The sequence below is a fragment of the Protopterus annectens genome, chromosome 3.part0 (genome assembly GCF_019279795.1).
Source record: "Protopterus annectens isolate FY-2018-M chromosome 3.part0, PAN1.0, whole genome shotgun sequence".
In the NCBI taxonomy this organism is placed as follows: domain Eukaryota; kingdom Metazoa; phylum Chordata; order Ceratodontiformes; family Protopteridae; genus Protopterus; species Protopterus annectens.
This window is the reverse complement of record NC_056731.1, coordinates 444,280,491-444,303,313: the sequence shown is the minus strand read 5'-3', so window position 1 is coordinate 444,303,313 and position 22,823 is coordinate 444,280,491. Positions and strand designations below refer to the sequence as shown.

Genomic DNA, 22,823 nt, shown 5'->3' with positions numbered 1-22,823 from the left:
GATAGTTTCCAGGATCCGTTGAGGCACCACCTTTATGGAGAGGGACCACTGTTGCTGTACGCCACTCTTTGGGCACATATCCTGTAGTAAGGTTGAGACTGAACAGTAGTTTTATGTTTGGGTTTAGCTCTTCTTGGAGTTCATGTAGGACGCAGCCGGGACACCGTCTGGTCCCATTGATGCTGTGCTTTTTGCTTTGGCGGCGGCTCTAACCTGAGCATCTGAGTTGACAGGGGGGGACAACGCTGGTGGGATAGAGATTTGCCCTTGTGGTGCGGCGGGGAGAAGTTTGCGCTGAACCTGTCAGCTAGGATGTTGGCAATGTCTGTGGGTTCAGTGTATTTTTTGTCATTTTGGACTAATTCTGAGCATATCTGGGAATTACCACCCAGGTTCCTAACATAACTAAAGAAAGCCTTGTGATTATCCTTAGTGTCCTGTGCAATTTTTCTCTTGAAGCTGGCCTTAGACAATTTTATGAGTGCCCGTAGTTTTTTGCTAATACTGACCAGCGATGCATTCCCTTTTTGGGATTTTGCTCTATCATTTAGTAGCTTCCTCCTTCTATTGTATAGTTTGTTTATGGCTGGGGTCCACCAGACAGGATGTCTGCCTTTGGAGGATTGGGTCTTGGTTTTATTTGGGATCGTATGATCCATGCATTCCTGAAGGTGTTCATAGAATGCGTTTATAAAGGATTCTGCGGTCTGGGCCGTATTTTCCACAGGCCCGGGGGCTTTGAAGGATTCCACCTCGGTTTTGAGGAGTGTGAAATTTGCTTTAGAGAAGTTTTTCACTGTGGTTTTCTGGGCAGGGGGTGGGATCGGGATGTGAATATCCAGTGAGATTAGTTTATGGTCTGATCTTACCAGTGAGGGATACACTTCTGTTCTGGAGCATAGAGTCCCCAAGTTGGTGATGATCAGGTCCAGTATGTTTTCCCCTCTTGTGGGAGTGGTAACAAGTTGTTCCATAGCATTTGAGTTTATAAATTCTAGGAACCTTTGGGCTAGGGTGTTGGAGCTAGAGTAATGCTCCCAGTCTATGTTTGGGTAGTTGAAGTCGCCCAATATAATGGTGTTTGGAGAGACATTCATATTTTCCAGTGTTCTCAGAAAGGCCGAGTGGGGTTCCTGGTTTTGGGAGGGTGGTCTGTAGCAGGCTATAAACTGGAAGGCAGTTTTACCCACTGTTAGTTGCACATGGATAGTCTCTGATGCTTCGTGCTTTGCCACCAACCTGGAGGTGTGGGTATCTTTGATGAATATCGATACTCCCCCTCCTTTTGTGGTTCGGTCCAAGTTTTGGGGCCAAAAAGCATGGTATGAAGTATAACCTGGTAGTGCTAGGGTGCTCTCGGGAACCCTGAACCAGGTTTCTGTTACTGCACAGATATCAATGTTCTCCATGCTAAGGAGAGTTTCGAGTGCGTGCATCTTGAGGTTTAGACTTCTGGTGTTGAGTAGCATTACTCTTAGTTTCTTATCCCTTGTGATACCTATGGTGGTGGGTTTGTCTTTTGAGCTTTGCCTAAAAAAGGCACTATGGGGGTAGCAAGAGCCTTTGCCAATATCCGAAAGCCCAGGGGTGATAGGTGCAAGCCGTCCCTAGCGAAGCATCGTGGCTTGTCGAGCATATCATCCCAAGCTGACAGGCATTGGATCCCCTTTGAATGACACCAGTACTTAAGCCAATTGTTGAAATTGATCATCTTGTCTTCATATTGTGGCATCATTCTTAGTGAGGGTAAGATGCTACTCAAGGTCAGGGTCATACCGGCCTGGGCTACATGCTCAGAGAGCTCCTTTATGTCTTTTTGCATGTAGTCCAGGGAGGTAACATCTCAGGTCATTCACACCAGCATGGACAATGACGGAGTCATATTTGTACTTGCCTTGGAGTGACCTGAGTGCTTGTGTTATGTGGCAGATCCTAGCGCCCGACAGGCTGCTCACCGTGACCCTCTCCTTGTTCAGCCTGGTGAGCGGGACCTCTGTGTGCCTGACGATAGAGTCACCTATTACAAGTGTATCAGGTGTGTTGTTTAGTCTTAAGGGCTGTGACTGTTTGTCACACTGGCTTTGTGAGATAGGTGTTGCACGTGTTTTGTTTTTGGGTAGCGGTTGCTTGGGTGTCTGCTTTGGAGGTCTCTGCTGCTTAGGCAGATCTTTATTTAGAGCCTCCGAGTATGTTTTTGTGTGATTATGTGTTTGGTTTGCTGTCGTGGTAGGTCTATGTGAGACTGGAATTGTAGTGAGTGTGGTTTCCTTCTCCTCCTGACTGGTTATGCCAGTACTGAGTTGAGAGCTTAGCCTCCAGTTTGGCTATATGGTTGCATCTCTCACATGTGTTGGAATTTGTTGGGAGGAGGAGAGGGTTGTCTGTGTACATGAAGCAGTTATAACATTGCCTCAAGATTCCCAGATTCACCAGCTGGACCAGAGAGGAGATTGACAACTGACCTTTGGACATGCTAGAATAATATTGGGAATTCCTTAATAATTGAAAACAAGGGCCAGTGGGGAGTGAGGGTGTAGTACTTTTAATTTTTAGTGCTGACTTATATTTAGGTTAGGTTAGGTTAGGTTTGTACTAGGATAACTGCCCTTGCAAGCCATTTTAAGCCTAGCCAATTATCCCTTGTGAGACTCAAACCCTGCACCTTGTGTTTGTAAGGCAAACATTGGCCACCCTCCCAACCCTAAAACAAACCACACCATCATTGTCACAAGCATTTTACATCACAAACCATACTGACACACTCATAGTGCATAGATCACTACTAAGCTAGCTCTTCTTGTGGGCCATTTTAAGCCTAGCCAATTACTGCACACGAGAATCAAACCCTATGCCTTGTGTCTGTAAGGTAAACACCTTAACCATTATGCCATCCTCTCAGAGAGATAAACACATGCTGCTGACAACCAGGATTGTACCAGAGACCTTTAGATCTTCAGTCTAATGCTCTCCCAACTGAGCTATTTCAGCTCTATAATTGCTTTAGCGAGCAAGTGCCAGGTAACTTAAGTGCAATGCGTTACAGGTAACTTAAATTCAAAACGACAAACAGTAACTTTCTTTCAAGTGAAACAAGGAAATAAGTACAGTAAGCAATGCAGATATCACTAGTGATCCACAGAAGCGCTGAGAAGCCGCATATTAGGTGGAATTAGCGTTCCAGGGAAATAACAAGCAAACAAACAACAAGCATATAAACAAAGCTAGATTCAGCAGGCCTGGATCTAGTCTATGCTACAACAAACAAGGTGTACCAATTTCAGTAAGATACAGTTCAAATATTCAGGCACTATAAACCTTTAACCAGAAATTCCCAGCTCAGAAGGGCAGAGTCCAGCCTCTTCTCCCACAAGAGTGCAGACCACGAACCTTCTTAATGTAAAATAACTGGCCTGAACCCCAAGTGCTTAAACCAGAACTAATACACTTTAAGAATAACAGACACTGGGCTCTCAATCAGCAGTTCCCAACTTAGAAGGATGAAAGCTACCTGTCCTGCCACCACAGTGCATACCACAAACCTTCCTAATGTAAAACAACTGGTCTGAAGCCCAAGTGCTTAATCCAAAAGACTTACAATAATAGCTACACTTTAATCAAGTTACTACCAAGCAGTAATAAATACAATTAAATACTTTAGAGAATGCCTGGATTAGTGCTCAAGTTACACAAACAAAGCTAGATCCAGCAGGCCCGAATCTAGTCTATGCCACAGCAAACAAGGCGCACCAACTTCAGTAAGAAGTTCAGATATGCATGCACTATAAGCCTTTAACCAGAAATTCCCAGCTCAGAAGGGCAGAGTCCAGCCTCTCCTCCCACAAGAGTGCAGACCACGAACACTCTTAATGTAAAATAACTGGCCTGAAAGCCCAAGTGCTTAAACCAGAATTAATACACTTTTAGAATAATAGACACTGAGCCCTCAAATCAGCAGTTCCCAACCTAGAAGGATGTAAGCTACCTGTTCTGCCACTACAGTGCAGACCACAAACCCTCTCAGTGGAGAAAAAGAAGTTATGTTCTTACCATAACGTTCCATGTTAGTTGTCTTCTTCTCGCCTTCTTCTTGCTGGATGGGTTCGGAGCCGACCTCGGCTCCGACTCGGCCACTCTAAAAGCTCGAGAGTTGGTTCCACTGGCTCGAGGCTCCCCTTATATCCCATAATGCTAGGCGTGAGTTACCTCAGATCTCGTTTGTAAGCTAGGCCCAGCCTATAATAGTAACAGAATAATTAGTAACAAAATCCACCTCTATAAAAAAGGGAGAAGAGAAGGGTGACCTACATCCTGATCCAGGAAATATGCACAGCAGGGCATATACCTAAAGTACAGAGGTGGTAGAAAGAGAGGTCACAATCACAACTCCTCTAGGTCTGTCCAGGCCAGGGGGCAGGAGGGTGGGGCCTTAAGAAGGCGAGAAGAAGACAACTAACATGGAACATTATGGTAAGAACATAACTTCTTTATGTTAAGTTGTCTATCTCGCCTTCATTCTTGCTGGATGGGACCGCGTCCCTAGCACCTTGTCCCGGGTGGCCTAACGGAACAGACTCCTGAGAACAGTGGAACCAAAGTTAGCTCTATGCCTAGAAGCTAAATCCAACTTATAATGAGAAATGAAAGTGTGAGGAGAAGCCCAAGTAGCAGCTGCACAAATGGTGTCAATAGGCAGTCTGTCTTGGAAGGCTAAAGAAGTAGCCAAAGCTCTGGTGGAATGGGCCTTAGGTTTATTAGGCAGCTTTTGGTGTCTAATTTCATATACAAAGGAAATCAGAGATGTTAGCCATCTAGATAATGATACCTTTGATACTGAAAGTCCCTTTCTGCCTTCCGCATAGGAGACAAACAGCTGGTCAGATTTTCTGAATTGTTTTGTTCTATCCAAATAGTACCTCAATTGACGATGAACATCCAGGTAGTGTAATTTTTGTTCAGATCTATTGGAATATTCTGGAAAAAGACAGGGAGGTCAATGCTTTGATTTAGATTTGACGTCGAGACTACCTTGGGCAAAAGGACGGGTTCGTTCGTAAGGATACCCTGTCCTTATGAAACAAGAGATAAGGAGGTCGACAGCTGAGTGCTTGAAGTTCTGAAACTCTTCTAGCTGAAGTAATAGCTACCAGAAAGAGAGTCTTCCATGATAGCAATTTTAAAGAACAGGAGACTGCAGGTTCGAAAGGGGGAAGAATCAAAGAAGCAAGAACTAAATTTAGGTCCCAAGGAGAAGGTGGATTTCTTATAGGAGGTCTGAGAAGAAAAACTCCTTTCAAAAATGCTTTGCAAAGCTTGTGGGACATTAAGGCAGATTCAGAAATACCCACATGAAAGTTAGAAATAGCTGCCAATTGAACTTTAAGAGTAGAGGAGATGAACCTGCATGGAAGAGTTCAGCTAGAAAATCAAGGACTATTTGGATGGAAGCAGTGAAAGGATCTATGTCCCTTCCTTGAGCCCAATGTGTGAAGCGTTTCCACTTACTCAAATAAATCTTCCAGTGGAAGATTTATGGGAAGCTATCAAAATATCTCGAGCGGGTGAGATAATTGAGAAGCCTGGCTAAGGTTGGAACTGGAGGAACCAAGCAGTGAGGTTCAGAGAGGGAGGAGCGATGAAACTGACCCGACTGATGGATCAAAAGATCTGGAAGTAGGTCCAGATGCCACGGTCGCTCAATAGAAATTGATGTAGAAAGGGGAACCACACCTGTCGAGGCCAGTAAGGAGCAATGAGGATCAATGAGGCCTTCTGGTGATAGCTTTCTGTATCACTTGAGAGATTAGTGGGAAGGGAGGAAATGCATACAGAAGTCCCGGGGCCAAACTTGGACTAGGCGTCTCTGCTGGGTTGGCCTGGTAAAGGGAATAGAGTGAAATATTCTCTGCACTTGCTGTTTTGGGGAGTAGCAAAAGATCGCAGCAAGGCTGACCCCACTTGAGGAAAATTTCTCTCACAACAGAGTCTTTCAGAGACCACTCGTGAGGCATGAGGATAGCTCTGCTCAACCTGTCCATAATTTGATTGGACTTCCGGGGATGTGCGTTGCTATCAGAAACCACTGAGAAGAAATCGCCCATTGCCACAATCTGAGTGCTTCTCGACACAGGGGTATGACCTGGTTCCGCCTTGTTTGTTGATGTACCACACTACAGACATATTGTCTGTCTGGATTGCAATCGTTCCCAAGGGAAGAGAGTCTTGAAGGGCTTGCAACGCTAAAAGCACTGCTCTCATCTCCAGAACATTTATGTGCAAGTGGCATTCATTTGGTTGCCATGTGCCCTGGACCGTCCTGCCCTGATAATGCCCCCCCCACCCGATCAGGGAGGCATCCGTTGTCAGAGTAGCAACCGGAGGGGGTGGAACAAAGGGTCTTCCCAACAAGAGCTGAGGGGAAGACATCCACCACATGAGATGATTTTTGCACGCTTGCGTGATCATAATGGTGTGAGACATTGGAAGTTGCTGGTAAGACCATTGTGTAAAGAGCATCCATTGAAGGATCCGCATGTGGAATCTGGCTAATGGAAGCAGAGGTATGGCCGCCGCCATAATTCCCAACACTTTCAGAACTAACCTGGCTTTGATTCTGTTGTTGTTGAAAAGGAGTGAGACTAGTTTGTGAATGTCTGTTATTCTCTGATGTGTTAGTCTCGCAGACATGTCTACTGTGTCTAGATTTGCGCCTATGAAAGTATTAGCACGACAAGGTGACTAAACAGACTTTTCGCAATTTATTGAAATGCCTAACTTTTGACAAATGCGAAAAGGGTAATCCCTGCCATCAGAAGGAGATGCTTGGTGGGAGCTGTGAGGAGCCAGTCGTCCAAATATGGAAACACCTGGAATCCTTGTCGTCTCAGGTGAGAAGCTACCACTGCCATGCATTTGGTAAACACCCGGGGGGCAGTGGTGAGACCAAAGGGCAGGGCCCTGAACTGAAAATGACTGGTTCCCAGCCTGAAGCGGAGGAATCTTCTGGAGCGTCTGTTCATTTTTATGTGATAGTACGCATCCTGAAGGTCTATAGAGCACATCCAGTTGCCTTTTCCCAATAGGGGAAGGATGGATTGCAGCGTGACCATCGAAATCTTGTTTTCTTGACTGATCTGTTCAAGATACTGAGATCCAAAATTGGTCTCCAGTCCCTGTTTTCTTTGGAACTAAAAGAACCTTGAGTAGATTCGGATCCTATCTGGTCTGCTGGAACTGGCTGAATTGCTCTTTTTGCAAGCAGTTTTGAAATTTCCAAAACCGCTAGATCCCTTTGAGCGGGTGGAACATCTGGAAGGGACTTTTTTGATTGGATTGGAATTGAAGAAAGGGGATAGAATAGCCTTGAAATGACGGACTGTACCCATTTGTCTTGAGTCAGGGATAGCCAGGCTTCTGGGTACAGTGACAATCTTCCCGACTGCCTCGAAGGTGGGCAGTCGGGCAACACCTCAGGGATGCTGAAAGGGCTTATCAGAGAAGGCTTCCCGATTGCCCTGGTTCTGCGAGCCCCTGCCTCTAGGGCGGCGTCTACCATTGTTATTCCGCCTCTGCCTCTGGCGGAAAGCGACTTTGTCGTCAGGTGAAGTCCCTTGAGATTGTTTACGGAACCACATTTTCCCACTTTTCTGGCCTTTGGGGTAAGGCCTAGAAGGAGTAGAAAACGGACTCCGGCGGCAGAAAGAGTCTTGCCATCAGTCTCGCACCTAGTCAAGGTTTCTTTCACTTGAGGACCAAAAGAGATGATCCATCAAGCGGGGAGTTAGTGAAAGGCGTCTTGAAGGGGTCCATAAAATTGCATAGCCGCATCCAGGCATGCCTACGTAAGGCCACACCTGTCCCTGCGGCCTACTCGCTCCATCAGCCGCATAAGAAAGGAGGCATGGAGGAGTTGGCTATGGAGTTAAGGGTAGCCAGCTGCGTGTTCATCTTATCTTGAAAACCTGCAGCTGTAGGGTCCTTCAACATGTCACTCGCTTCTTTAATCAAGTCCCTTTGAAGGCGAAAGTGAAATGGCACAGGTAGTTCAGCGACGCATAGTAAATGTCGCTGGCGAGAACATCCGCTTCCGTACCTGTCCATGGACCTAGATTCCTTGTTAGGTGGATGGACAGGTACTGAAGGATCAGCTAGTTCCTTCTTAGTGGCAGCAGCTACCACCATAGCATCCACAGAAACTCCTTTTGTCAAGAACTGTTTGTCTGCTGGTGCCGTTATGAATTTGGAGGGTCTCCTGGGAGTGGGGTCCACTGAATCAGGAGCCATCCATGCCTTTTAGCTACCACCTGCATGAGGGGGTCAAGGGGGACACCCAGGAGGTGGAAGGGCGAGAGCACGCCTCAAGGTACACAGATTCATCCTCCGAAGGGCTGAGGGCTGGCCAATTACCCCTCTGTTTGAGGATTTGAGAATGTCTGCAAAGGAGACATCTTCAGAAGGGGCAGGGGAACCCTCGGAATCATCTAAATCTGTGTCAGATGTGATGGACTCAGGTGAGTCAATGTGTTTCCTCTTACACTTCCTCTTCCGAGGGGCTCTTCTGCCAAATCAGGAGAGGCCTCGGAAGAGGATGAAATCCCACAGGGGTTCCTGAGGAGCTGGCTCTCTGCGGTCTGGGATGAGGGAGTGAGTCGACTTGACCTGAGGCACCGTGGGAGGCGGACGGAGCCGACTGTGGAGTAGAGCCAGGCTCTAACACACTCCGCATGACCTCGAGCACCCCTGTCAGGCAAAGCCAGAGGTCCCGCTCCGAGATGCTGAGGACCTCCCTCGGCACCAACAGTGATGGCTCGAGGCCGATGTCGGAGCCGAACTCACCAGCGCTGAAGCTCCGAGAGGAAGCGGGGTCGGACAAGGGTCGATGCCACTCATCCCCTCGGAGCCGGCGAGGGAAGTCCGGCACCGAGAATCCTCAAGAAGAAATCGGAGCCGGCAGCGGGCGAAGACACCTGTATCAGCTCCGGCGCTGCCACAGTCTCGGTTCAGCGCCCGGCTCCGAGCTCAACGGAGTCGGAGGAGGAATATATTGAAGGACAGGGGCAGGCATCGACTGATGAGTCGGGCTCTGAAGCATTTGGGCCAGTGCCTCGGACTTAAGAAGTCGACTCACTACCCTCTGGAGGTCATGATCTGACAGCCTCGATGACCTAGAGGAGTGAGATTTATGGCTCCGTTCAGACAGCAGAGGAGATGCTGGAGCTGAATGAACGGAGCCAAGGGATGGTGACCTGGATCTCTTCCTAGATGTCGGCTCCGAAGGTCTAGTCGGAGCCGACAAGGGAATTTCTACTACCTCGGCTCCAGCCGGAGCCGAGGAACCACAGAAGCTGTAGACTCATCGGCTCCAGCGAGCCGATGCAGACATAGGTTTTGTAGCTTTAGGTCTCGGCTCAGTAGCTGGAGCCGAGGACCTAGAAACAGAGGGCTTCCCAGAAGCAGAAAGGGAATCCTCAGGCTTAAGAAGACCCCGTAGGATCAACTTATTTTTTTTTCCTGCAGGACCCTGGGGCTGAAGCCGTGGCATACAGCACAGGAGTCCTGCAGGTGCAAACCCCAGGCAGTAGACACAAGAAGTGTGACCGTCTGTCAGAGACATTTTCTGACAGCACGCATCACACTTCTTGAAGCCTGAGACCTTTGTGTCTTTAGACATCCTAGACAAAAAGTGTAATCACACTCTCTCAAACAGACACACTGATTACACTAATTTTACTTCTAAAACTCAAAAATAAACAATTAACTAAAGTTTAATTAAGAGTAACACACAGACACCACTAGGGGATGGGGGAAGGCCAGAAGGGCCGAGAGAGAACTTTAAGCGTTCTTGTGGGGAAAAAATGGGATTTTTCGGAAAACAGGGGTAGAAATCCACTACACTAAGGGAAATATATTTAAACTTAAAATTATAGGGTTTTAAGTATGCTAATTTCACAAAAAAATACACTTACCAACAAGCCGGTAGAAAAACCAACACCTCGATGCTGTAGCGGCAAACGAGATCTGAGGTAACTCACGCCTAGCATTATGGGATATAAGGGGAGCCTCGAGCCAGTGGAACCAACTCTCGAGCTTTTAGAGTGGCCGAGTCGGAGCTGAGGTCGGCTCCGAACCCATCCAGCAAGAATGAAGGCGAGATAGACAACTTAACATGTGTTTGTTTAGTAGGGCAGCAGTTTCTTTGGCAGTATTTAGAGGGAAGGGGTTTGGGGTAGGAGGGTTACCAGGGTAGAGGATGTTATTAACTGTGGACCAAAATGTTTTAGGGTTTTTGTGTGGGCTATATTGGTTGTAGGCAAAGAAATCTTTTTTGTCTTTGATGACCAGCTTTTTACACAAGTTTCTAAGCCCTTTTACTTTTAATCCAATTTTTCCAGGCAGCATCTCTCTGATGCATAGAGCAAGTCTGCTTGGTTAGCCAGGGGGCAGGGTTATTTTTTACCCTGATTTTCCTGGATGGGACCATGGAGTTGAGTATGTCAAGAAATATCATATTGAAGGTAATGACAGTGTCATTAAGGGGGAAAGGTTGTAGAGGAAGGTCCAACTGTTGTTGCACAGTGTAGAGTTAAATTTATATGGATTGAATTGATTCAGGTTGTGATATTCTCTGTAAAGGTGTTCTCTGGGTGAGCGTTGGGATTGTCTATAGACATGGGTAGGGCAGTGATCACTCAGAGAGTTTGGGAAATGGCTGGGTTAAGACAGAGGCTGGGATCAAAAGTGAGGATCCAGTCTATTATAGATCCAGAGGAAGAAGTTTTGTTGGTCCTGGTGGGGGAAGAGATGAGTTGGTGGAAGCCATACAGATTAAGACTATGAGAAGGAGATGAAGAGGAAAGAGAAGCCCACTCTATGTTCACATCACCAAGTATAATGGTTTCATAGGGAATATGTAAGGTGAGCCATGACAGAAAGTTTTCAAGAACAGGAATATTATCACCAGGGGGATATAGATAGATGCCATAGCAATTTTTTGTGAGGGCTAATATGACAATTTGCAATATGGATTTCGGCAAAGGTGGGTATGGAAGTTGACAGTGGTGAGTGAGTAAGTCGGTCTGAATAGAGGATGGCAACACCACCACCTCTCTTGTTTGCCATGTCTGCATGAAGGATGTTGTAGCCTGGGGTTAGGATTTCTGAGTTAGAGATGTGAGGCTTTAACCATGTTTCAGAGAGGGTTAAGATAATAGGGAAGTTAAGGTAGATCCATGAGTGGAATGCTGAAATTTTGTTAACCATGATTTGGATATTCATACAGAAAATGGATAATGACTTAGGTGGACGGGTGTGAGACTGGGGGAGTGTCTGAAGGGGTGAGGTACGAATAGGTTGTTTGTGAGATGAAGGAGAGGTGGTCCCTGGGTTGGGGTGGATGTCACCAGCCAGGAGTAGTGCATCAAAAAAGCTAAGAAGTAGGGAGAGTGGGTTTCAGAGTACAAGGAGTACTAGGTTTTATATATTTAGAGAGAGAGAGATACATTTGGGTATATTTTGAACATCAAGAGATTGGTTGGAGAGATTGGTAAGGAGGGGTTATATATGTGTGAGGGGTTATATATGAGTGGGGGCTGCAAGATAGAGTAGGAGATGGTGTAGGGTAATGTAGTGATGTATGATACGAGGGTTATCGAAGTAAAATGTGTAGAAGCTGTTTTATGTGGGGAGAACAGATGACGGGTTGACAGCAGACAAGAGATAGGATAGGGTGGTAATAGTGACAGTATAGGAGGTAGTTACGTGATAAAGGGAGGGGAGGAACAGTAGGAGGGGAAAAGACTGAAAAGGGGGAGGGCCAATTCAGTGGGAAAGAGTGAGTGGCTGGAATATGGAGGGGGAGGAGTGTAGAGAGTATAAACCTAAGTAAAATGGGGATGGGTGGGAATGGGGTTAGGGTAGGAGAGTGAGCCCGAGAGTGGCGAGGGTGAACGGAGTGGGTTAGCCCACTTGGGAGAAGCACAAGAAGAACAAGAAAACAATCTGTAGGGTATAGCAGTATGCATGTAGGTCAATGGGAAGCAGGGCTGACTGAAGGGTGGAAAAAAGCATGGAGGTGAGGGCAGGAGAAGAACAAGATAGACAGTTTCAGTAGTAAAGACCATTCTGTGATTATAGTTAAGACACTGCTCAAATGGCAGAGGGCAAGAACATCTTTTTAGCTGGACTGTGGTGCCCATTGGGTTGGGTTTGAAAAAAAAGGAGACTAGGGCTAAAAGCTGAATTCAGTTAAGCAATGTACACTCGTGGAAAGTCATCTCTGGGAGCTACAATATTTGAGGAGTATTTAAAATTTGGTGAAATACTGCCACTTAGTGGCTGAATGTGGACATGAAAGAGAAAATAAAAATTGAATAAGAGTGTAGTAAAAAGAAACAAACCAAAATAATTGGCAAGGGACGGACAGGACAGAGCGTTATGGGGGAGGGGGGCTCGGCATGTGTGCAGACCACTAATGTACAAATGCTGAAACACTTTTTGAACTAAAATATATTGGTAACAAGTTGGTAGTGCAAGTAGGCAAGCACCTACTTTATTACAAAGTACGGGTCAGCACTCTCTGTTCCATGCCTATTCTAGTTGGATTCCATGTGGGGTAGCCAGAGGAAAGGCAGACAGTGGTCAAGCTGATGAGTAAGTTTATTACAAAGTACAGGTCAGGACTCTTTGTTCCATTCCTATTCTAGTTGGATTCCACCAGGGGGTAGGCAGAGGAAAGGCAGACAGCGGTCAGGCTGATGAGTAAATTTATTACAAAGTAAGGGTCAGTACTCTCTGTTCCATTCCTATTCTAGTTGGATTCCATGTGAGTAGTCATAGAAAAGAAAGGCAAGGATGAGTAAGTGGTATGCACTCACAATGCCGAGGGAAAGGGGGACGCGTACACAGGAGAGTGTACTGAGAAATTAAGAAATATATTTTTTTAGATACTGAATTGTATATGGACTGGGTAGCAAATAGACTGTCCTGTACTGCATTAAGAAAACACTTCTAATAATTAACTTTATGCCAATAGTGCCCACTTAAACCTAAGAATAATGTTATTAGTCAGCAAGCAATTAGGCTACTTAAATTAATTTTTGACAGTCAAAAAAGCTCTTTAGAGAACTGAGTACATTCATACAGTTATTTACAGACATGCAGTATAAGGAAGAGGCAGTAGATTCCGTTTTGGCAATGTTTTATGAAACAGAGCTTCTAAATACAAGTATATTCCAAACAGCAAAGACACAAGTCCAAGATAGTGCAAGACAAACAGGGGATCATACCTTTGCCTCTCCATTGTCTTTCATTGCAGGTGATCAGGACATTAAGCAGGCTATATACCACATCTGAAAAATAATGTCAGGTAATCCCAAGTTGTTTACAGTAGTGGGAAGGAGAACACATTGATGTCCCTGGCTCCATGTAGTAGAGGGATGAAGCCCTTGCTATGACTCAGATAACCCAAGATTGACAAACATCTTGAGCACTGGAGGAACTGTAGAAGAAGTGGGACAGAGCTGTTTTGCCTGCTCACTCATTCCAGGAGGGAGGGGATTTCTGTCCATGATGAAGGCATATTTACTGTGATGAAAATGTGCTGGAATCATGGGACAGAGCACCAGTAAAACTATAGCATCTGGGGTGGGGTTAGGTGATGTTACATGATGTCACTAATTCGACTTGTTTAGGGCATACCAAAAAAATCCTCTTTAGCATGCAGGCCCAGCATATGCAGTGATACAGGCTGCAATGCTCGCTTTCCTCTGCCCAAACCACCACTGATGTGGTACCAACCCCAGGGGATAGTACCAAGGACATCAAGGAAAAATGGTGCAACCTGGCAGTTGATGGTCAGACACACAAAAAGGGGAGAAGATAGACAAATAAATAGATGGGTAGACAGGTAGGTAAGAAAAGCAGCAACTTAAAAAAAATGTTAACGGAAAATTATGCTTTACAAATTTCCACAGAATTGTTTGTGTCTTTCAGCTTTTCCCAGTTAGGGGTTGCCACAGCGAAACTCCAGTCCGCTAATGATTGGCAGTTGATTTTTACGTACCGGCTTGCCAGGCCTGAAGCACAACCTTCAACGAAGGTACGCCCATTCACGCATGTCTCCACGCAGAAGACGCTCTAGCTGAGAATCGAACCGGACAGCGTCTTATTCAGTTAAAATACACTGCTTATCCTCATGGGTTTTGCCCAGTGTTGTTTTGTCAACACGGGTCCACCCTTAACTCCTATTAACACTGGAGTAGAACATTTCAAATGCAACTCTCTACATGTAGGTGAGGCAGCTAAGATTTTTATTTGTGAGTTTTCTATGTAGGGAAAAATGTGGCAGGTTAGTATACCTCTCAACCTCTTAGTGCAAGAATTTTGGACAAAGCCAAAATGATGGGAGGACAAAGGTCCAATATTAGAAGCAGATTTTAAATGTTGTTAACATAAACGTAGATGCTAGAATAACATATTCTGCACCAACATGTATTTTCTAAATGATACATGAAGTCTGAAACTCAAATCTCTATCATTATTTACTGACTAGAGTTGTGCCAGAAATCCACAATTTTTTAAGAGGGGCAGACCAAAATGTGAGGCAGCAATCTGGACATTCTGTGAAAATTATGAGCAGCTGAGGGGTATGCAGGCTAGCTATGAGAACACGTGAGCATGTGCAGGCTTTGAAATCTATTAAACAAATGACAAATATACTTTATAGGCGTTTTCTACAGGATCAGGAATATGACATGAGACTACAACTCTGGGACTTTGAGTTTACCTAAATAGACACACTGGCAGCTGTTACTTGATGCTGCTACACTACCGGCAGTTAACTAATCTATTAGTGTAAGGAGTACACTGAAACTGAAGTCTTATATTTATTAGCTCTTCAATTCAATTGCATTTTCAAATCACTGTCACATTTTCTGTGATGTTTGTGCTTCAGTATGTAGGATTTAATTTTATCTCCTTATCCTTAATGGTGATTTTATTACCATTTTTTATTACAAGATTACCTATTGCTATTTAAACATTGTACTTTTGATTTTATTCTTCATTTTGAATGAATCTTCTCATATTCAGATATGAAGATACAACATAATTTTGGTTACCATAATCATGGTTGTATTAGTCCTGTATTTGTCTAATTCTTTATTTTATGCAGAATACTCTAGTGAGTATACTTAAAAATACTGACACTATAACCGCTGAACCTGTCAGAGCAAGAAATCTGGACAACATCTAAGATAAGGGGAGACAAAGGCCCAAAAAATAGGGACAAACAGTATTAGTGTTATCATGCATTTTTCTGAAGGATATGAAATCTGAAACTCAAATATCTGTCATTATTTAGTGACTTCAATCCTCAGTGATTTGCCAGAAAACTACAAATTTTATGCAGAAAAGACCAACAATTTTTGGCAGAAATCTGGACAGTTGAGAGTTATGTTGACATATCAAAATACAAAACTCACAATCTCAGCACCAAAATGGAAGGCAGAGTTAGCATGCATTAGTAAAATGGTGGAGGAGGGCAAAGCCCGCAGTACTGATTCATCAACGCACGTCCCTTTAGACAGATAAATAAGATAATTGTCAACATTCAGAAATACAGATAACATTTACTGTCAACATGCTGTTAGTACTCTTTCTATTGCTAGCATTTCGAACTGCCAACTACTCTGATTCACTGCCACAGCTCATTTATTTACTTATTTTTTCAGACTGTTTGTCTATATGATTTCTTGCCTGCGGCTAAATGCATTAACAACATGTTGGCACAGACCACCCAATGGTAAATCTTCGTAATCTAATTTTCCTACTTTCTAGTGGGCACAGAAGCATGTGAAGGCTCTCTGCCCCAATACTAACAGCAGTTACCACAGTGCGTAAACACTTCAGACACACCAGACATCAAAAACATCTTAAAAATGGCAAGAGTCAAAATCAGTATCTTTTGTTTTCTGCCAGAAACTGCAGATTTCCAGCCTAGAAGAATCATGATATGCAGACAAGCAGCCTCCATACTGAAGACACAAACGTTTCTTTTGTTCAAAAAGATAAAGTAATGCAATGTCGGAATCATAAAATTTCTTATACATATAATGACTGAGGCTGAAAACTCCATGCACGGAAAACTCCATGCACATTTTAGTTCTAGGAAATGCAGTAACCCTTCCTTTCAGTTTTCAGACAGAAACTGTAAAGTCCCAACTTCCGAAAAGCACTCCAGTTGGAGGCAAGTATCTCTTAAATAAGCTATTTCAAACTATGCTTTACAGAATGGAATGTGGGTGAATGGGTTAGTATCTGGGTCAACAGTTCCTGAATGTACTCCTGTTAACTGAGCTGAGGTGCTTAACTATCTGAAGTGAACGCCCACCTTGTTTACTTGGAGGAAGAATGTTCCCTTGAACAAAATGGAAAGATACCTGTGATTGCAATAGCTACTATTAAGCAGATAGAACCTCTTTATACTGCTTAATATCACTCTCCCTAAAGATGAACACAAAACAGTTTACACTTCCATAAAAGCCTCAAAGTATTTCTGGAAGTCGCATTGTTTACTAGTGTGTGTGCACAGCCATACATCTGATGTCCATATGTGTCTTATTAGAGATTACACAGGTGTGTACATGTACAGTTTAGAAATAAGAGTGGCTCTCTGTTACATTCAATTCTTCTTAGCAGAATATTGCCAAGTTAGAAAAAAAAAGCTAATGAATGGTTGGAGCAATCTGTTATCATCATTAATACAGTCTTCCATCAATTACGTTTCTTAGGTCATCTTCTAAAAAAAAAAATCAGTAACTGCATGCTGATGGTGCACTATGGAATGTACAACACTCCATAACAATGAAGCTGTACTGGTACAGATTCTTATTTGAGGACGACAACAAAACCTTTCAAGATAACAGCAGTTTCTTCCTGTAGCTACAATAATTACTTACGATACTTCTCCAGATTTAAGTAAACATATTTCAGCATCCTGCAGAACAGGGATCTCCTCTGTGTTTTCATATACAAGACTGGAAGCTGTTGTCCTGTAAAGGGAAAAAGGCAGCAGTGAAGTTTAAATGAGATGCACCTGTATATGGAAAAACATTCAAGTTTACAATAAAATAAGGAATTCTTCTTATCATTGCTCTTATAGTACAAAGTAGCTCAGTTATGTTCTTGTACTGCTACAGGTTTCTTAATACAACTTCAGGTCAATGAATGCTGAAAGTACAGCTGTGTAAATAAACTTACCATAAGAGTAGATGTTTGAATGATCACTGCTGCAGTAGTCTTATCTATATGGGTTACATCCTTCCAAGGAAATAACTGCCAGCCATATTCCACAGCTTCAGGGTACCTTCCACATACCCAAATTGTCAAACTGAGCAAATTAAAATCAATTTTGGGCATGAAAGCCTTCAAAGTTTTCCTGCCAACAGAGACAGGGATGCCGATCCCTGAAAGGGCAATGCTAGGAACAAAACTAACTTAATAAATAGATGTATACACCCTGGCATAAAAAGCGCACCAAAAAAACAAGTGAGATGGAGGGAAGGAGCAGCTACTGCAGGAGTAATTATTTAAACATCTATTGTTATGGTAACTTTACTTACACAATTGTACCATGTTCATCATATTGATCACAGCTGCAGTAGCCTTATCTATATGGATAGATTACTCCAGCTAATTACATATGGGAGGTGGAAAGATAATAGGAGTCCAGGAGCCCCTTGACAATAGTCGTAGCAAAGCCTGATTTTGACCTAGAAAAGGAATCAAGCTAATAGTGCTTTGTAAAAGTATGTATAGAGAACCAAGTATCAGCTTCTAGAATACTTTTAGAATCCAACCCTTTCAAAAAAGCAACCGATGAAGCTAAGGCCCAGGTAGATTGAGCCTTGACCCTGCCTGGAAGAGTTTTGTTATAGTGAGTATAGTAAAAGGTGATAGCCTTAGACAACCTTTTGGAAATCGTCTGTTTTGACACAGGTTGTCCCTTCTTCTTACCTTCAAAAGAAATGAACAATTGATATGAAGATCTGAAAGATTTAGTTCTGGCAGGATAGTACCTGTGTTTTCTGTGGACATCCAAGGTATGGAGTGTCATGTCTCCCTCATGTTTAAGTTCAAGAAAGAAAATGGGGAGATGGATAGTTAGGCTTAAAGTAAAAAAGGATTTGTTCTCAAACACTGCCTCCATGGAAAATGAGATATGGATGACTCACCATTAGAGCTTGCAACTCAGACACCACTGTTGCAGAGATCAGTGAATCAGTAAAACTGTTTTCCATGTTAAGAAAGTACAGTTGTGTAAGAACTTATCATAATGATAGATGTACTTCTCTTCACTGATGAAGTATTCCTTACAATAGGGAGCCTTTAGATATCTGCTCCCTGCATACAGTGTGGGCCATAAAGATGACATCCAGATGTACCATCCTCAGAAGTGAGAGCCCCAGTAAGAATGACAGACCAAGGAGTAGAGAGGTAACAAATACATCCAGAACAGAAAAGAATTAGAGGGAGGAGGGAGGGAATGAATACTAAAACAATAAAGAGAAGGACATCTACCATTATGGCAAGTTCTTACACAACTGTATTATGTCATTCCATTTCACTGTTGCAGTATTCCTTACAATAGGGAGAGTGCAAAAGCACAGAAAGAAGAAAGGGAAGAGGAATGACCAAAAGAGCTCTCAAGGACCCCATGAAGAATGCCCCTAGCAAAGCCAGCTCTAGCTCTGGATATCACATCCAACCTATAGTGGTTGGTAAACGTATACACAGAAGACCAGGTAGCTGCCCAGAGGCAGTTTCCAAACCCTTGAAAAAAGCACCAGAGGAAACCACAGCCCTAGTAGAATGAACCTTAACAGAAGAAGAAATGCTCTTACCATGAAAGGAATTACAAAAAGAAATGGCTTTAGAAACACAAGAAGAAACAGTTTACTTGGAAACAGCCAACATCCATGCAAACTAAGAGCTAATCAGATTTATGAATGTCTTAGTCTTATCCAAATAAAATCTGAGTTGTCTATGCACATCCAAAGTGTGCAGCACCTGCTCACTAGCAGATTGCAGAGAAGAGAAACAAGTGAGGAAATGAATACACTAAGAGACAACTCATTCACCACTTTGGGCATAAAAGAAGGATTAGTATGAAGGGACATCCTATCCTTAAGGAACACTAAAAAAGGAGGGTAAAGTATAAGGGCTTGAAGCTCAAACATCTGTCAGTCTTCCAACAACAATGCTGTAAGGAAGCTGAAACTACTGTAAATCCAAACAGGCACATTGTTTTATTTAAAGTGAACAACCTAAGAAACAAGTTGATCAATTAGAAAGTTGTGACCCTTTCTATGTTGATGGTGTGTCTATGCATAATGAAACAGCCAATGTAGTATGTTTATGGGCAAAGAATGAAGTATTTTGTACTATTCAGATAAAGGGAAGACTCATAGATCTCAAAGTTGATAGAGGTTCAAATAGATCTCAAAGTTGATAGAGGTTCAAAGTGCAATGTTATGTCAGCAAAACATTTGCTAGAGCATATGCAGGTGAGAAGCTTGATTTGGCAAAATGTGTGAAGCTTTTTGCTTATGGTGGTGAAGAAGTCCAAAGTGAAGGTTCAGTAGTGGTCTCATGTTACTCTGCTGGGAAAGTACAGTTGTGTACACTTACCATAAATGCAGATGTTCAAGTGTATTCACTGTTGCAGTCATTACATCTGGGTTATCTGCTTGCAGGTAGCCCTCAGCCAGCCTGATTTTCAAAGTCTTTGGTCCTGCATCTGTTGCTGTCTCTTCTTCCATGATGTCAGGTAGTCAGGGGTATAAAGCATGCAGCCGACGCCATTACATCAGTTTTTCTTGCCCCAGATGTCAGGTGCCCCCATGATGGGAAGCAATTACATACAAGATTACACCTCCAATTATAAGCAAATACACCAGAAAGCTTAAATACAGTAAACAAAAAGAGAGGTACAGCAAATAGAATTCAGGGGGCATCGAACATCTACATTTATGGTAAGTGTACACAACTGTACTATGTTCTTCATGTTTCACTGTTGCAGTCATTACATTTGGGTAGATTCCCAAAGCTAAGGAAGGGAGGAGGCAATTAGATAGCATTAGGACCAGCTATTAGGCCCTGCAAGACTGCAGTGGCAAAACTAGCTCTGGATTTATAGAAAATAGGCTCCAGGTAGCAGCTACTAGGATATCCCTGGTAGAGACACCTCTGAGAAAGGCTGTTGACGTAGATGCAGCCCTGGTGGAATGTGATATTATCCCCTATGGAGTAGGTTTTCCATGGTGCTTATAGCAGAAATGAATGCAATGGCCTATCCATTTAAAAATAGTTTGCTTTGAAATGGCCTTCCCCTCTGCCCCTGCAGCAAATGCAACTAGCAGCTGTTCAGTTTTTCTGAGAGGCTTAGTCCTGTCCAAATAGAATCTTAGTTGTCTGTGCACATCCAAAGATTGCAATATTCGTTCTCCTTTGTTCTTTGGATTAGAAAAGAAGGTTGGCAAATGAATGGACTGATTAAGGACCACACTGGATACTACCTTGGGCATAAAGGAAGGATTGGTCCTAAGGGACACCCTGTCTGCATGGAAGATGATGAAGGGCTCCACTGCCATAAGGCCCTGTAATTCAGATACTCTTCTTGCTGAAGTGATGGCTAGAAGAGGTAGGTCATCTGGGAAGTTGTTCAAGCTTGCTCCCAGGAATACAATTTGTTGGCAGGGTACTAGATGAGATTTCTTTTCATTTATGGTGTACCCCAGTGAAGTTAGCAGTTTCTTTACAAATGCCAGATGATTTAATAGTATGTCCTGGCTTTCTGCCCGAATTAGACAATAGTCCAGGTATGGGTATATTTGAATATTTCTTTGCCTGCAAAATGCAATGACTGGAGCTAGGCATTTTGTGAATACCCTGGGTGCAGTAGATAAGCCAAAGGGTAGTACAGAGAACTGACAGTGCATGTAGCCTGCTCTGAAGTGTAGGTATTTTCTGCAAGAATCCCTTATTGGGATGTGCAGGTAAGCTTCCTTTAAATCCAATATTGCCAACCAAGCATGTTTGCCCAGCATGGGAAGCAGTTGATGAAGAGTTAACATTTTGAATTTTGGAATTACCAAGAAGGTGTTTAGGATAGATAGGTCCAGGATAGGATGCCAGTTGTTGTCTTTCCTGGGTACCAGGAAAAGTCTGGAGTAAAAACCTTGTCCCCATTCTTCTGCTGGGACAGGATGAATAGCCTTGATACTTAGAAGAGACAGAACCTGCTGTTGAGCCTCTGCCCACTGATTTGGGGGTAGGTCTGGCTAACCTTTTGGGGTTGGGAAGGTGTGGAAGTGGTATCTGCATCCTTGGGAAACAATATTTAAAACCCATTTGTCTTGGGTAATGAGTTCCCAGTTTTATGTATGCGGGACGACCTTTCCCCCCTAAAGGCACGGTCAGATGAGCAGGGCTTGGAAGGTTTAAGGTTAAGTCATTGTGACAGTTTACCATAGGGGGGTGTCTTACTACTTCCAGCTTTGGAAGTGGGAGCTCCCCACTGCTTAGGCCTGTGAGTACCTTGAGACTGTGGCCTAGGTAGTCTGCTGTTCCTGGATTTGGACTGAGAAGGTCTGGAGGAGACAGGAAAGGACCAATTCTTAGAAGGCCAATGCCTACTAAATCTGGGAGGCTGTACTTGCAGGAAATCTTTAACAGTTTGCATAGATTTAGCTTTTTCCTCCATCTTTTTAAGAACTTCTTCTGCTTTGTTGCCAAACAGGCGGTCTTGGTTTAAGAGAACATCCAGTAATTTGGCTTTAACGTGATCTGGCAGAGTTTGCTCCTTATTCCAAGCATGCCTTCTAAGAAAAGACCCAGTAACAGCAGCCCTACAAGATGTCTCAAAGGGGTCAAAGCCACATTGCAAAGTATGTTTACCAACTTGTTCAGCAGAATGCATTAAATCCTGTAATTCTTTTTTTTTAGCACAGTCAGGAATCAACATCAATTTTTGTTTAAGTAATCCAATAAGATGTTGCTGGTACTTTAACATATGAAACTAGCAGTTTAAGGCCCTAATGGCTAAAGTAGCAGAAGTGTATACCTTCTTACCCCATCTTTCCAGGGCCCTGGAATCTCTATCAGAGGGGGTAGGATTTTTCGCAGTGGTAGCCTTAATGCCTTTGGGTCCCTGTGAAACGGTCTCTGGGTCCGCAGTAGGATTCTTAAAGAGGAACTTGTGAGAATCAGTTACTCTGTAATACCTGTCAGGTTTCCTGAAAGCCACAGGTAAGGTGTCTGGGGCCAGGCTAGATTCCAAGAATGCATCATCTACAATGTCCAGTACAGGGGGGATAGCTAAAGGCCTGTGTTGAGGCAGGAGTAAGAATTCCCTAAGCCTCTTTTTGGAGTCAGAGTAATCCTGGCTTTCCCAGCGGAAATGCTCCCTAAGAGTGTGCAAAGTTTCATCAAAAGAGAAATCTTCTGGAGGGGAAGCAGAGGAAATGGACTCCTCTGCATCAGAATCCTCATAAGTAGATAAGGGCAAATCCTGGTCATCAGAAGAAACAGAAATTTCAGAATCCTGATCAGAAGAATCAGAAGGAAAATTGGTTCTGGGTCTCTTAGAGGGAGAAGGGTGGCTTCCCCTAATTACAGTAATAAAGTCTTCAGCCATTCTTATAATTTGTTTTTTAGGCATATGGGCCTGACCATGCAGTTTGGACATCAGTTTTCTAGGCGTGGATCGAGTCTTAGGCCTTGAAGAAGAAGAAAATGGCGTCGGTTTGATATGCAAGTCAGTAGGCCTG

The 22,823-nt window shown here is 43.6% G+C and overlaps 1 protein-coding gene across 1 annotated transcript in view; it reads right to left on the bottom strand.

The window, feature by feature from the left end:
• FYCO1 (FYVE and coiled-coil domain autophagy adaptor 1) overlaps positions 1-22,823 on the bottom strand; it is a 2,135,985-nt gene that overhangs the window by 154,075 nt on the left and 1,959,087 nt on the right. Inside the window, exon 15 of the mRNA XM_044064867.1 lies at positions 16,953-17,045. Coding sequence (XP_043920802.1) covers positions 16,953-17,045 — 93 coding nt within the window. The remainder of the gene's footprint in view (positions 1-16,952; positions 17,046-22,823) is intronic.